Genomic DNA, 16,415 nt, shown 5'->3' with positions numbered 1-16,415 from the left:
TTTGAGTGCTTATCAAATGAACAGGATGCCCTGGAAGGCATTGGGAACATAATGGTGAACAAGGCATAAGTCCTGGCCTGAGCTCCAAACATTTATGGTCCAACTGTGAGGGGTGTGCTATGGGGAAGGGACCAGAGAATGGCATAAGCAAGAGACACTCCATATACATACAGAGACTTATGGGGAGAGTAGAATAAAAACCTCACATTTCACCTTTTAGAATCCTATAAACTCATAATGAAGAAATTCTGTTGCTAAAGAGAAAATCTTGTCATTTTAGTAAAGTTTCATTTTAGAAGTTTTTTCCTGACTCAGCCACTTCCTAATACTGTTTTGAGTTATGGTCCACACATTTCCGCTGTCAGGTTTATGCTTCAGGCAGTGGTGGGTGCTGCTCTGAGTGGACAATGAAATTAATATGCCATGACCTGAACAGCATAGATGACATAGTGGAAGGCACGAATCACAGCACGACCTTTGGGGGAGCTCCTTGGACATGACGCCCATCTCCGTCATGAGACCTCTTCAAGCATTAGCCCTTACATTCCCTGCCTGCATCCTTTCTGCCATCTCTCTTGTTTTATGTTTCTTCATTAAACTAAGAGCACTGCTGTGAAGATTTCCAACTGGGGAGATAGCTGGGAGAAGTTTGGGTTGGAAGGTGGGAGAAGGCTATAAAGCACTGAGGGACAAGAAGCAATGCTGCTTAGGAAAGGAGAATTCTTTTTATCTTTTCCAAGTACATTTTCAAGGCCTTTGGGGAATGAGAGACCCACATAGAGATTACTTATAATAGCAAAAATATAACCACTATACTTTTAAACACAAATGATACCATATATAAAAAGAGGAGGAAAAATAAAAATGAAACTATAGATGGGAAAAATAGTCTCTTACCATAGTATGTAAGATACTCTGCTGTGTGTAAAAATGTCAGTGAAACGAGAACGTTGAAAATCCAATTTATTCCAGATGAACATGCATTTCCTGTACTTCTTGCCCAAAGGGGATATATTTCAGAATTCACAGTCCAAGGCATTGGTCCCATTCCTGAGAAAAACATAAAACTAAAAATTTCAGTAAGTAGTTTATAAGGAATTTGAAAAAGAGTAGTTTGTCTCCCCTAAAAAGAGACACTTTAAATAACACAACAACACAAAGCCTTTGTTTACCAGGTGCGAAGAAAACAAGATATAAAATAAGGCCCAGAAGTGCAGTCCAGGAGTATGGCGTAGGGCAGAAATTGTAAGCCCAAAATACTTCTTCTGTTTTAAATTTGGTTTCATTCTCACACCTGAAAAATAATGCAATATAAGTATTAATGTTTTAGGGTATAGTTGCAGAAATTCAATGTGCTTAATCTTGGAAATACCTGAAAGTTCCTTAATATCCTTAAGGAAAAGGGTCCAAGATGTTTTTCTTGAAAAAAAAATTAAGATTTAAATGTACAGTATTCGTTGTAAAGCTCACATAGAACATCTTAGATCTGAATATAACTCAAGAGGAAAAAATATACTGTGTGTACAACTCAACAGCAAAAAAACAATCCAATTAAAAAATGGTCAGGGGGGATGCACCTGATTGAGCATCTGATTCTTGGTTTTTGGCTCAAGTCATGATCTCAGGGTCCTGAGATTGAGCCATGCAAGTCAGGCTCCACACTCAGTGGAGATTGTCTCTCCCTTTCCCTGTCCCCTCCCCACTCTCTCTCACTAAAAATAAATAAAACAAATGGTCAGAGGATCTAAATGGACATTTTCCTAAAGGAGACATATAGATGACAGGTACACGAAGAGGTGTTCAACATCATTAATCATCAGGGAAATACAAATCAAAAGCACAATGAAATATCACCTCCCACCTGTTAGAATGGCTACCATCAAAGAGATGAATAACAAGTGTTGGTGGGGATGTAGAGAATGAGGAACCCTTGTGCACGACTGATGAGAATGTATATTGGTGCAGCCACTATGGAAAACGGAATGGAGGTTCCTCAAAAAATTAAAAACAAAATTACCATATAATTTGGCAATCCAACTTCTGGGTATTTATCTGAAGAAAACGAAAACACTAACTCAAAAGATATATCCACCTGCGTGTTCACTGCAGCATTATTTACAATAGGACATGAAAGTAACCGGAGTGTCCACTGATGGATGAATGGATAAAGAAAATGTGTGTACATACACACACAAATATTATTCAGCCTTAAAAAAGAAGGAATTTTTGCCATTTGTAACAATATGGGTGGACCTTGAGGGCATTATGCTATGTGGAATAATACCGTATGATCTTGTATGTGCAATCTAAACAAAAATACTGAGCTATGGTCGTAGATACGGAGAACAGGTTTGTGGTTGCTAGGGCACGGAGTTTGGAGAATTGAAATGGGCCAAAAGGTACAAACTTCCAGTTAAAAAATAAGTCATGGAAGATAATGAACTGCATGGCCACTACCGTTAATAATACTGCATTGCATGTTTGAAAGTTGCTAAGAGAGTAGGTCTTAAAAGGTCTCATGACAAGAAACATTTGTAAATAATGTATGATGATGGATGTTTAATGCCAAATCATGTTGTCCACCTGAAACTAATACAATGTTATAGGTTAATTATATCTCAATAAAAAAACCACATTGTGTTTTATACCCACTTTATATAAGTCAGACATGATTTCCAGTTAGTCCTTGAAAGCTATAGTAACACTTTAAGACTACTGAGAGTCTGTTGTGGTAGAAAGACCTTAGAATTTGCAGTCAGGACAAGATTCAAATTCCCAAACCACAGTTTTTTTTTCCATCTGTAAAATGGGGATAATGCCTTATTTTAAGGATTAGAAGGGTCCCTTGTAAACAGGTGATGGTATAGATGTGGGGAGGGAACAGGTCTTATCTGATCCCAACTAACACTTTCCCTTCCTGCGTGTGTCCTTGCTTCTGTCTCAGTCACTCCCTAGTGACTTTGCCTCCTAGTTCTATTGTCAAGCAAAGTCTCCTCTGGACTTAGATTGACTCTCAAGTTAAACTTCCAATTCTTTACCTTAATTGAAACTGGAATTGCCCATGAAGACACAACCAGCCTCACAAACATTCTTGCCCTCATTGTCATTTTTAGACTAGTGTTCTGCCTCTATCAACCTCTTATGTTTGAACCTTAACATTTAAGCCCTGTCCTTGCTGGTCTGTTTATTACCTCCATCATAACACCCCACCTCGTCTTTCTGAGTTGAGTGCCTGGTCAGTCATATCCTCTACCCCCTCACATCCTCTGCCACAGCTGTTTATTTTTACTTCTGGCCCATATAATACTTTGGCTTAATAGTTCTTTATTTAGCCTCTGAAATTGCAAGAGGGCACTTTATAGTTTGCTTGATTTGGAACTATTTTACTTCAAGGTCTCAGCATTCCTTTTCTGATAACAAGCATTCCTTTTCTGGTAACAAGCATTTTATTTCCTCATTTCTGATAACTTCCTCCACACCCAAATCACAGTCTTTAGATTCTAAACTCCACTCAGCTTTCACTTAACCTCATCACTCAGTGTAGACCCATGCCAATACTCTGCCGGTCTCTACAATCCATCTTTCCTTCCTCCATGCTTATCTGCCATCCTCAGGATGTCAGCTTCCAACCATGCACAGTACCATTTAACTGCCTTCAATTACCACTGGGCTAAACTTTGCTCAACTGTTGTATCAATTAATTAAAATATGTACTATCTTCCAGTACTGAAATCTTTCCCTCTTTCTCACTCCTATGAACTTGGGTTCTCCTTTAAGAGAAAATGGAGGACGTTCAATTTGAACACCCTCAATTTTACTCTCTTGAACCTCTTGTTTTTCTGCATTTTCTTTCAGGGCTCTTCTCCTAACACCTCCATTAGTAACATGTCTCTTGCCTTTTCTGAGGATCTGTACCTCCTTCTTCTGTCTCTGCTGGGGTCACGTTCCATCAGCAGTCTGTCTCTTTCTGCCATTTTCAGTTTTTTCTGACATGAGCCTTCCCTTCTATTTATGACGCACAAGCTTGCTGCTACTCAACTGTTCAACCCCTCTCGTATTACACTACTAGTTCATCTGCAATTACAGAGAAATTTATACTGGTGAACTCTTCAACCTTAACAACCTGACAACCTACTCTTTCCTTCCTAGGCCAGCTCCCCCGTCCACCCATAGGCCAGCTGACTGAATTACTGTTCAGTTACTGAATTCGGCTAACAAGATCTTCCTTAGCTGAGCCTCAGACTCACTCAGGCTCTGTTTTCCTGAATCTACTCACCCAAAAGTTAGACCTTCTAACCCCCAAATGCCTTGATTTTGAGGTTCTTTGATTACTTTCTGGTGCTTGATATTGCTGACAGATCTTTTTTCTTCTCTTTCCCCTTTGCTTTTTACAGTTATATCTTCATCTTCTCCCTCTGATATATATGTCTTCATTGCTGTTTAAAGTGTCTCTTCCTCCCCTCAACCTCTAAATAAAGGTGTTTTTAAGGTTCTATTGTGGGGTCTGTCCCTTGTCTCTTAAACATTTCATCTAATTGTAATTACATTTTTGAAAGAAAGGAAGACTGCCATATGCAGTGCCTCACTGGGATGTGTCTGGAGTCTTGGAATCTTGACTATCCTACATTCTCCTACAAATTGAACTTGAGAGCTCGTTTGGAGGTTCTGACAGGTGCACAGCTTCTCATATACCCTTGATGGAAGAACAATATCTGGGAAGGTCATCCTCTTTGAGTGTACAGCTACAGGAGAGATGCACATGGAAGGGTGAGGAAGGGGACACATGTCTAGCCGCCAAATCAGCCAAAGCAACTGTGGCGATCAGTGGGGTGACATATCACTGCTAGATCACCTTCACACCCATCTCATCTAATTTTAGAGATTGATAGTCTCCACATGGATGCTCCCTGATAGTTTCTTCTAGCGTTGACTTTTTTTCTCATGCTCCATTAATGGAATTTGGGTATCTGCTGAATATCCACTATTATCACAGGTTGTTGGAACATTAACTGTGTAATGCATACTGAGTGCTTAGCACACTGCTTGGCATGTAGTGTATGCATAGTAGTATCAGTGTAATAGTGCCTCTCATGACATTTCTGTTTTCGATACCACCACCACTCCCTGAGTTGAAATGGGTTAAACTCTTGCAGTTATCTTCAATATTTTCTTACCCATCTTTCTTAAAATCCTCTATACTTTTAAGTTCAATTAAAGAAGAGTGGCTAAGACTGTGAGCTCTGGGACTGACATCCTATGTTCAAATCTAGGTTGGGACACCCAGATTTGAAGCTGGGATATTTGTGACCCAGGTACTTAACTTTTCAAAGCCTGTGTCCTCATCTGTGAAATAAGGGTTTTCCTGGCACCTACCTCATATAGTTATTTTGAGGCTTACATGAGATGATGTATGCAAAGAACTTCACATGATGTGGGTAAAAATTCATAATTATATTGCCTAGACATATTTTCTTGAATCTGCCTTTTCTATTTGCGTTAATACTGCCCTGATTCAGATAGTTTGTCTCATCAACTGCATTTGTCTCTTTGGCAGACTCTGGAGTAGTCTCTCTGTGATCCATTTCCTGATACTCGATCCTCTTCTCTAGTCCTGTCTCCTTGAGTGTGGGAGTGACCTGTGACTTGTTTCTAACAGAACGTGGCTGAAGTGACAGGACGTATGTGATTATGTAAGCTGCTCCACGGAAGTCTCTCACTCCCTTGCTGGCTTTGAAAAAGTAAGCTGGTACGTGATGGGATGCCAGTGTTGGGATGCTCATGGGAGGGACTGAGAGAAGTCTTTAGGAGCTGGGGGTAGCCTCTGATTAACAGCAAGAAACTGAAGTTCTTGGTACAAAAGTTACTGAATTCGGCTAACAAGATCTTCCTTAGCTGAGCCTCAGATACAACCACAGCCCAAGTGAACACTCTGTAGCCTTGTGAGACCCTAGGCAGGGGGCCTAGCTGAGCTGTGCTTGGACTTGCTGGCCCACAGAAGCTGGGGTATAATTAATGTGTGTTGTTTTAAGTAAGTATATGGCAATATTACTATAGCACCAATAGCAAATAAATATAGTCTCCTGATGATTTTCCCTACGTCTGGCATTCCTTTCTTCAAACTATCACCCCACCAAGTTGAGCTCTCGAAAGCACTGCTCTGGCCACCTCACTGCTCAAAAACCTTCAGCCCCCTTATCCCAACTGCCTATAAAATGGGGCCTGCAAAATTTGGCTGCAGCCTACCTTATATCTTATACTCCTGTATACAATCCTTTTCTCCAAATAATTATACTGCTAATTTTTTGAACCAACTTTCCAGACCCGGTATGTTCTACTCATGCCATTTCCTCTAACTGAAGGCAAACTCTCACTCTTGATCTCCACTGTCACAATCTAGCTCGGCCTTCAAGGTGAGTACAGCTGCCACCCACTCACCTATGTGAAATACTCTGCTCTCTCAACAGATTTTCATTTTCCTCACTTCCATCATTATAAGTGCTCTGAAATGTCCTATCTATATATCCTCCCTCTTTTACTGTCCTGGACTCCCATCCGAGGCAGCATAGCACAAAGGTTAAGATCTAGAGTTAGGCTGCATGGTTTTGTATCTAGGTTCTGTTACTTACCAGCTGTGTAACTTTGGGCAAATTAGTCAACCTCTTTGTACCTTGGTTTTCTAATCTATATAAAGTCCCTAATAAACTTGTTACAAAGATTATATACAGTTGTAATTGCATGGCACAAAGAAAGTGATTTAAGTGTATGCCAAAAGAATAGCCAGTTTTGTATCCCCCACCTGCCTTTTCTTAAATCTCCACCTCTAGCTCATACTAGTATTCTCTATGTACATAAATGAAGATTTCACACTGAACTGTGAGTAGAAAATAGCATTAGAAATCTCCTGATCAATAATCTTCCATCTTCATTCCTCACCAAATAGTCTTTTGAGTTATGTAAGAAAGGGGACAGGGAGGGAGAGGGAGAGAATGAGAGAGAGAAGTGAAAAAGACAAGCAGGCAGGTTTCTGGGGAGGGAAATGCTTACATGTACTCAAACCACTAAAATTCACTGAAAAATTCTATTCTCCATTTTCACTCATTATTATCAAAGTCACTTGCAGGATCTCTTTTGCTGGAACAACGGAAAGCAGCATATTTTAGGGTGAGCTCTGTGTTTGGCCGGGTGTAGCTTTTCACTGTTTGGCCATGCACGTTTATGTGCGTAGAAGGGCGAGTAACTCCTTGTCATCCTCGTGATGATTTTAGGAAAGCGCCACAGGCTCTGACTTGGCAGAGTTACATACTCAGCAGTACGCAGACCGCTAATGACTAAGATGGTGACATCACCTGACCTTTAGAATATAAACACTGGAAACCCCAACTAAAAGATAAAAACGTATATTCCAAATGTTATTGCAAAATACCCTCATGTTTTCCTGGCTGAGTGACTGCGGGTGGAAGAACATAATCCTCCAGAGAAAAACAAAAAATACTTTGACATCAGTGTGTGGGCTGGGATTAGAAAAAGCCATGCTCTTTGATGGGACACCTCACCACGTTCAAGAGCAAAAACCAGAAAACGGATGATGATAGCGGGAGCTGTGCAGAGAGGCTGCTGCAGCGGAAAGAGCAGCCGAATCATGCAGGCAGGCAATACAGGTCTCACTTTGCCAGGGACAGAGGACTACTTGAGCGAGCGAGCGACGGGACGAACACCTGCCATGCAGACCATAAACGATCAGTTGGCTGTTCCAGCCGCGGAGCCCACAGTGCTGCCTTTAATAACGCTTCTAGAAATTCACAGCTCTCTTCGAAGGTGGAACAGTTCTCCCTTGCCTACTCAACAACCAGTCTAATACCAGTTCAGATGTAGAGCTATTTCTGCATATTGTGTGTGTGTGACCTCTCTCTCCATCAGATATCCAGAGAAATAACCAAAGGAACTAGGTGCTACAACTGCCCTTGTCCCAATTAACCATAAGCAATTTGTTCTGTGCTTCCTACACAGCTCATGCTTTTCTATTGCTCCTTTATTCACGATGAAATGAACTGCTTCATGCTCATAGGTGGGGGATGCTAGAAAATACAACCTGTATTTAACATGCAAAACTTCAAATTTTATTTAGCCAATCTTAATCGTTGAGAAACCAAGAGAACTCTACTCCCGTCCCAGAGTTTACAAAAAGATGCAGGGTTTCGGGGAAGGGAAAAGAAAGCTTGCTAGGGTTTGCCTGCCACATCTACCGTTCTTCTACTGAGTTTACTGCACGTAAATTCATTACTGGGAAGTGGGAGTGAAGCATGATTTCATCTCTAGTTCCTGATGTAGGTCTGTGATTTCTTTGAAGAACATCATTAAGCTATCACCTCAAAACAAAATGGACACCCCAAAGGGTAAACTTTAATAGTTCTTTATCTATAGGAATTTATGATCTGATTACACAGTTAGTCTGAGGTAGAAAGGTACCTAGAAAAGGCCAGAGTATCTCCCCAGGGAAGGACACCTTTGCTCTTGTCTGAAGAGAAACATAATGCCAATCACTCAGAGGGCCAGGATGACAATTTATAAGCAACCCAAGCCATGAGAAATTTCAATTTTTGAACATTCCCATCAAAGCAATAGGAAAAGTTACTGTTAGAAACTTGACTCATTACTTCTCATTTTAATTTCTGTTCACTAGCATAATTCCTACATGATAATCTAACATGAAATAAACTTCTGTCAAGGGTGGCAACATAGCATTTAAATGTTTTTTAAAAAAGATCTGTTTTAGAGAGTGAGAGCAAGCAAGCAAGCAGGGGGAGAGGCAGAGGGAAAGAATCTCAAGCAGACTCTCTGCTGAGCATGAAGCCCAACACGGGGCTTGATCTCACGACCCTGAGATCATGACCTGAGCTGAAACCAAGAGTTGGATGCTCAACATACTGAGCCACCCAGGCGCCCCAGTATAGCATTTAAATTCTAACATATGTACAGTTGAATAATTTTAGAAAAGTATGGCTCCCTAGCTTGTAGCATGCAGACCAGGTTGAAGATCTTGGCTCCAGATGATTTTCTATTGTCTACCTTTATTTTTCCTGTTTTTTGTTTTACAGTTTTCCTACAGAAGACTGTCACATAAAGGCAAGTTGAAAAAAATCGATTATCTTTTGTTAATTATCATTTTCTGGTAAAAAGAAAATCTTTAGAATTATTCAGACAAATCATAGACATGGGTAAATTTTATTAGCATTAGATATTTGGAGCTAAAAGACTCTTTTTAAATGACTGAAGTTTTATTTATATGTTAAGTCATGGTATCTAAACTATTTACCAGGACGTTGGCTAGCTTATATATCCGAGTATGGGAAATAGAGTGAAAGAATATGAGTGGGCAACCAGACGAAAATAATATTTAAAGCCATACAGATAAAATGATACTGGTATAGTCTCTAATTCTGTTAAGAATTTAAATTGGTATAATTTCCTTTTGGAATGAAATCTGGCAATTTGGACATAAGAATATTCATATCCAAATATTCATGACCTAATGTCTCATTTCTAAAATTTATTCTTAGGAAATTTTCTGAATGGAAACATTATATGCTGAAAGGTATATTTCACTATACTTTCCTTTATCACAAGCTTAACACAGATGAAAATTAGAAATAAAACAATAAAGATATCTGCAGTGGAGGGTAATTAAGTGAATTAAGGTACAACTGTAGGAAATAAAGCAGCCATTAAAATAATTTTTAAAAGTAAGTTAGGCTAAACTACAAAGATTTGAAGTTTAAGTCTTAGATCTAACTTAGGTTACTTTCATTTTGGTATCAAACGAACAGTACAATGAATGTACAATCAATAGAAGTGGATGTGGTTCCCTGTTGCCTCTCCAGCTCCTCCCAGACTTGTCCCCTGAAGTTCTGAGGTCAATGTAAAAAATATGCCAGAAGAGCCCTGTACTCTGCCTTGGGGAGGAGGGTCCACATTAGCATTCAGAGTTCAACGCCGTTTCTGTCTAAGAAAAATTCCCTACTTTAAAGAAATACTTCATCATTCTTTTTCCTACTGCATCATTATACCAACAGCAAGCCTGGCCATGGTCTACTTTGTAAAGATTACCTGGAAACATGGAAAATGCCATGAACTTGGCAGTGCAGGAATATCAAACTACAAAATATTATCTGATAATATTTACAGGAGAGTAAATGGAAATATGGGAAACTGGGGGGAAAGGAAATCTATTATGATGATGATTATTTTCACTTTTGAATTTATAGTTGTGATAAATGTCCCTGTGACAAGACGGGAGCAACTTTGAGAATGCACAGACCACTAGTCCTGGGCCTCTTTTTCCACTGTTTTGTTTCACTCTAAATTTTTTCCTGTAGTAAAGGCAAGCATTAAAGTTATTGGTCATTCTCCAGCTTCCACTGGCACTGAAAGGAAGGGAAATCTTGCTGTTGAATTACCAAGTCTTCTCCATCACGCCGTTCCTTCATATTGCCCCCAAAGGCCTCCAGGCTCCTGTTTCCATATTTATACTCGGCTGTCACCACATGGCCTCCCTTCTCAGGAGCCTGACAGTGCCTGCCTCTGTTCACAGCTCGGTAGTCCCCTCACGCAAGCAGTCACGCTCTGCCCCACGAACGGCTTGCCTGGCTCTGTTAGATACCAACAGCCTTGGCACACGGTAGATGTTTTATACTAGAGAATGACTTGATGAATGGTTTATGTTCCCTCTCTCTGGAAGTCAGAGTATGACCTATTTGAACAGGATAGAGCAATACAGAAGTGGAAAGACTCAGAGAAGAGGGAAAACAGAGGCCATAAGAAGGATCATATAGTTGACAGTGATAGGTGAGTGCAGAAGAGAGAGGCGAAGGGCAGACCACCACCGCTCTGATGCACAGTAGTCTAGATCTTCTAACTTTGTTCTCTTACTTTTCTGTGTAACTTCACCATAAAACTTCCATTAACCAGGAAGTCTGGTGTGTGTTCCTCTCAATATGGGAAGTTCTAACAGAATAATGGCTAAAATCTAAGATAAGAGTACTGATCCTGATTCTGCATCTATAAAATGCCACAGGTCCTCAAAAGAATATCATAATGGCCATAGAGTTCCATTCTTGCAATAAGATTTTTTTAAATATTGAAAATATGGTATAAAATATTAAGATGACTTTTCCCCATAAGTCACTGTGGGAGATGCTACCCTATTCCAACTATGTTGTACTCTGTTGCTCACATATTTTCTGGAATTCCTTTCAGAATCACATTCAGAATCTGCTCCTCTGTCATTCAAGAAAACTGTCATTTTTTCCCCCCATTTTCTACTTTGGGTTCTCTTCTTCCTTTCTTTTATTTCTTGCCATTATGAGCCAATCATATGAGGAACCCTGAAGTACTGGGTAAAAAGGAGAGACTGAACCAAATGGGATGAAGTAGGGGAAACAGTGTAATCGAAGTAATAGCAACAAACTCAGCATAATAAGTTCATTTGTTTGTCATGGGCTCCAGAGCCATGAGAAATGTGGGATGCTGCTAAATGGGGTGGTGCTGCAGGCACACTGCTCCCATCAGTGGTACGTAAATTGAAAAGCACTTGTGAGATCTTAAATGATATCTAATACCTGGCACAATGTATATACTTATTTGTTAAATAAATGAGTAAATAAATGAAAAAAGGCTTAATTCAGTAGAGTCGATTTTGCTGATTGCTACTGATTTCATAATTTAATAACCATTTATAATTAAAAACTTTTTCAAAGATGATACTTTAGTAAATGAAATTAATAATATAATTTATCACGAGACAGGGTTAGGATGGGCTCTTGTGTGATGATGCTATGGTAAGGATCTCATGATGGTGAGTTATACCATCCCTCTCAAGTTTGAATTCAATTCAGAGACCGGAGGTTTTCCCACCCTTCAGGCTTTGCTCTCCTGCCTGACTTCTTTTACTCTCCTGCATGTCTTGGGGACCCTTCTCCAGGAAGGACACAGTACCTCTCTCTTTCCCCTTCCTGCCCTAGGGCTTCAGAGGCCACTATACGTAGTAAATTTTACACATAAACAATGTTCCATGTTTTTTAAGCAAAACGATAAAAATACTTTTATTAATTTTAAGCTGATCTTTGGTCATCTGATACCAATCTCTCCACGATGCTGTATTAGAGAAGACATATATTTGCCACTGAAATTTTAAATTCTAAGAATTTATCTCTACTGAATTTAAAAAGTTATTGCCTATGATGGTATCAGACAGACATACTTCCGTACATAAGCATCATGAAATCTGTCTGTATCATCCCAAGCTGTGAGAACTTCACAACAGTGCTCTTGGCTCATTTTCTTTCCACCGCGACAGTTCCTGCACAGTACCCCCGCGCGTTTTAATTTGCAGGTGCATGGGAATGAATGTAGCTGATTTCTCGCGGTTGGCTATCTTGATGCAAACAATGGTATAATTTGTTTCTTGGATTCTTTTCAATCCATTCTACAGCTGCCTTCCATCAAGTGTGAGTTCTATGGCTTCTTTCTGAAAGCTGTGCTCCCAACAGAAATGTCCTTGAGTAGCAGTAAATCTTCACTTGAGGAAGTTGACTAATATTTGTATGGAGTTTTACCATACACAAAACACCTTAATATACATTAACTCATTTAATTCCCATAATAATCCAAAACAACAGCATTGATAGTTTCATTTTGCGTATGTGACAAGTCTTTTTAAAATGCAGTGACTCTCCCAAGGTTACACAGAAGAGGTAGCATTCGAAACCCAGTCTTCTTGGTTTCTTTCTCCTTCAACATAATCATCCTACCAGTTCATGTATATATGAAAACCTCTTTCTTGAGGTGCCTTATTTTTTTTATGGAATATAAATAGAAAAAGAAGATATGAAAACTCTGCTTGAAATCTCCCCTAAGTCAGTGTTCTTCCTTAATGTCAGTAGTGAAATCACTCAATCTCTATTCAAAATGAGAATAAAATGCCTCCCAAAGAGCATGAGGAATTAAAATGAGTAGCACCTTGGCAAATTTGAGCTCTGTGTCTCATACATTCTCTTCTGACTTGGTGTCCATTTTGCCCCAAAGCATAAAACAATAATCAGAACAGAAAGGATGCTGATTATGAGCCAGGAGTTAAAATATCACAAAACAATCTCAATAACTAGATAACTCATTTGAGGGCAGTGATGTCAACACTACAAATGTATTGCAAGGAGAACAATCATTCCAGTACAACAAGATGGCAGTGTTAAGCAGTCTTTAAATAATACATCCTCTAAAACACAGAACTACATAATGACTTTCTCTGATAGAGTCCTTGGTAAGGAAGTAAAAAAGTTTCCCCAGAAAGCTGCTTAGAGGATGAAAATGCACATGGAATGTCTCAGAGATTACTTAAAAAAGAAACTGTGCCATCAGTTATTGACATAAGAATTTTGTAAATAATGAGATGGAGTCATTATTATAAAAAACTATAAACTTTAAGGCAGTTTCACATTATTTTATCTCAAATTACTGCTAAAGTGAAAACGTAATCATTTCATAAATTAAGCATTTTAATGGCAATTGCCTTTTTTCTCACTTTCTGATTTATATAGAGACTTCTGAAACACTTTACTGATTCCCAGGATTGAAACAAACCTATAAAGCAGAAATGTGTCTCGATCGTTCTAAATCAAAGCTGGGTTTTCTGCCATTTGGGTGAACGCATAGCTTAACAGGTCCTTTAACGTCCACCCTGTCCTTCCTTCTCCTGTGTTCCTGGCACTGGAGCAAACAAAGCAAATCATGTCACACCCACCTTCAGGCTCCTCACCCTAAAACCAGCCCTGGCTTCACACCAGGAGGGTCCCTGCAAAGTCTGCCCCCTGCTCCAGCCTTACCCAGCCTGTCCTCCACCTCACCTACCATCACCCCTGCTCCCACAGGCCAGCACAGTGACAAGCACACAGTTGGTGCTCAGTAAATATTTGTTACATGCATCAATCATTTTCACCACTTGACAGTGTAACAAGAAAATACTGCCTTGTGATTCTGAAATTCCTTTATTTCCAAAGCAATTTTATGTAAGGAGAGAATGAATTAGTGTAATATGTTCTTTCTTCTTCGTATGAATTTTTGTGATTTTGTTAGTTTATAGCACGTATTTAAAGTTTTTAACTCCAAGTAATTACTCCTTTAATTAAATTATTATTTCAACAAATAAATGTCTGTTGTATTCTAGGCATGAGAATAAGTATGAGAATAGATGAATTTAAATATTCATTCATTCCATCACTTAAGAGTAATTTACTACAAGCTCAGTGTCAATTAAATTATTAGAAGAACAGCCAAAAAGAAATGAGCAGGTGAGAAGTTTTCATCTTTCCTAACACACACACAAACACCCACACCCAAAGAAGAGGAAGATTAGTGGGGATCTGTGGTATTTTTCTTCACACAGAGAGAAAAGGGACGGTAGCAATGGACAAAGTGGGTGGTTAGGCTTCTGTTAGACCCTGACATATCCTGAGGGAGGGAACTTAGCACATTTGCCTGTGGTTTAGTTGTCCAGGAGATCAGCTCTAACACCTAGTAATGAAGATTATTTGGAGCAAGTGAGCAAGCAATGGGCAGTATTAGATTATGGGTGTCTCAATGTTTGGGCTCTGTCTTGGATCCTAGATGAACTTGTAAGATAACCATGGTCCTGGAACTACGCCTCAAATAAGGTCAAGGTCTTAGGAAATGAAGAGAAATCTTAAGGGAAAAGCACATACTCTAATTTAAGGAAGGCTTGCTATGCTTTTATTATAAAGTACGTTGAAAAAACCTTGTGTTCACCTTGGGTAGAAGTTTTCCCAGAGGGTCCCTGAAGTTGGTAATATGCCTCAAAGTTCTATCCCTTAAAGGAAGGGGGGTCCTGAAGCATCTGAAATGCACATTGTAGGAAGATACTGGCATATACAGAGATAACACAAAATTCAGAGGTGACCGGTCCTTGGGGATGGTTAGATCAGTCTGGCTGCCCTGATCACAAGAGAGAAAACCCAGAGTCATGGAATTTTAGGAGCTGGGAAAACTTCTGACAGAGAGTATTAAATCTGGGCTCAACCTTGGTGAGTGATCATTCTTTGTACTCTATCTTATGTGGAGTGGGGGGATGGCTCCAAAGGTTAAACACTTTATCTAAATCCTCTCTCTCTGGTAATATGTACAAAGAGTATTTTCCCCAGAAGAAAGTGCTGATCAAATACGAGATTTCAGTAAATGGCCTACTTTGAGCTTTTTGGGGTCCTACTTGCCTTTGTTCTTGGCATGGTGCCTGTAATAGCCAAAACATTTTTATATGAATCAAATCATAGCCATAAATTTTCTGTAAATGTTTTCTTTTTTAAAAAAAGATAAAATTGTAATGTAAAACAGTGATGTTAAAGCGAACCTTTGATTCAGGTATCAGGAGTTACTCAATCTGATTAAAAGTTTCAGAAGAAAAGGAGTTGGACTGGGTAAAGGGCCAGTTTTGTACAGAGGTTAACAGCACAAGTTTTGCAGGAGAACAGACCTAGGTTTGAATTCTGGTCAACCACTTACTAGTTTCCACCAAGGACTGTAAGTAAGTGATTTAAGCTAACTGAGGCTTACTATCTTCATTTAAAAATGCTTAGCATGTAATAAAGCTATTATTATGAAAACAACAGTAATTGTTGTTGCTATTAGTAAAACACATGTATTCTGCAGGCGTCGGCACCAGAGACAGGAATATTTTTTTCTTGTGTAAAGCTCTATACATTACAATATTCCCTTGTGGATATGATGTGTTTCCTACAGAAGAAGGAAATAACATCATCTGGATTCCTAGGATTTTTTTTTTCTTTCCCAGCTCATTTATTTATCCCACAGTCTTTTTGTTAATCTCTTTATAGCATTTTGATATACTACTATACTTTGATATACTTCCTTCCTCTTTAGTCTTTACTGAAACAAGTTTTCTCTTCATGCAATCATGAATAAACTTATTCTTTTTGTACAGTAATGTATAAGCATTATCTTCTGGAACATTATAAATTTTAGGATGAAAATGAATAAACAGCAAGGGTAAGAGACAAGAGAAGGTGGCCTGTGAATAAATGAATAAAGCACGATGCAAGGTGAATGGAAATAGTTGGGAGACTTAGCTTAGATTTTCTTACTGTCTAAAAATCAAAAAGGGCAAATGCACCAAGCTTGTGGATGATAAATTGCTATTTGTTAGCCATGAATCCATCAAGAGAGGAAGGGAATGATCACATTACAAGTTTTACTGGTACTAAGATAACACACATGATACTCTTAATTCTATCATAGAAATCTGGACCAAGTACAAGAATCTATCCTAAGAAAAACTACACAGAAATAAAAATAATATTCGATTACATATATTTGCTGGAGTACATATGCAA

The 16,415-nt window shown here is 39.0% G+C and overlaps 2 protein-coding genes across 5 annotated transcripts in view; one reads left to right on the top strand and one right to left on the bottom strand.

The window, feature by feature from the left end:
* The window catches only part of C9H12orf40 (chromosome 9 C12orf40 homolog), a 228,712-nt gene extending 222,762 nt beyond the window's left edge, over positions 1–5,950 (top strand). For 2 of the 4 annotated variants that reach the window (XR_003519738.1, XR_003519739.1), the window contains exon 17: positions 5,657–5,950. The gene's annotated coding sequence lies outside the window, so the exon portion shown is untranslated. Of the gene's footprint in view, positions 1–5,554 lie in introns of all 4 variants that reach the window. The other 2 variants (XR_003519737.1, XR_003519736.1) reach the window with 1 other exon arrangement.
* SLC2A13 (solute carrier family 2 member 13) overlaps positions 1–16,415 on the bottom strand; it is a 375,990-nt gene that overhangs the window by 5,649 nt on the left and 353,926 nt on the right. Inside the window, exons 8-9 of the mRNA XM_027592538.2 lie at positions 1,173–1,294; positions 898–1,050 (exon numbers count right to left, since the gene is read on the bottom strand). Coding sequence (XP_027448339.1) covers positions 898–1,050; positions 1,173–1,294 — 275 coding nt within the window. The remainder of the gene's footprint in view (positions 1–897; positions 1,051–1,172; positions 1,295–16,415) is intronic.

This window comes from Zalophus californianus, chromosome 9, assembly GCF_009762305.2.
Source record: "Zalophus californianus isolate mZalCal1 chromosome 9, mZalCal1.pri.v2, whole genome shotgun sequence".
NCBI classification, from domain to species: Eukaryota; Metazoa; Chordata; class Mammalia; order Carnivora; family Otariidae; genus Zalophus; species Zalophus californianus.
The sequence above is the reverse complement of the archived record's forward strand: the minus strand, read 5'-3'. Positions and strand labels throughout refer to the sequence as shown.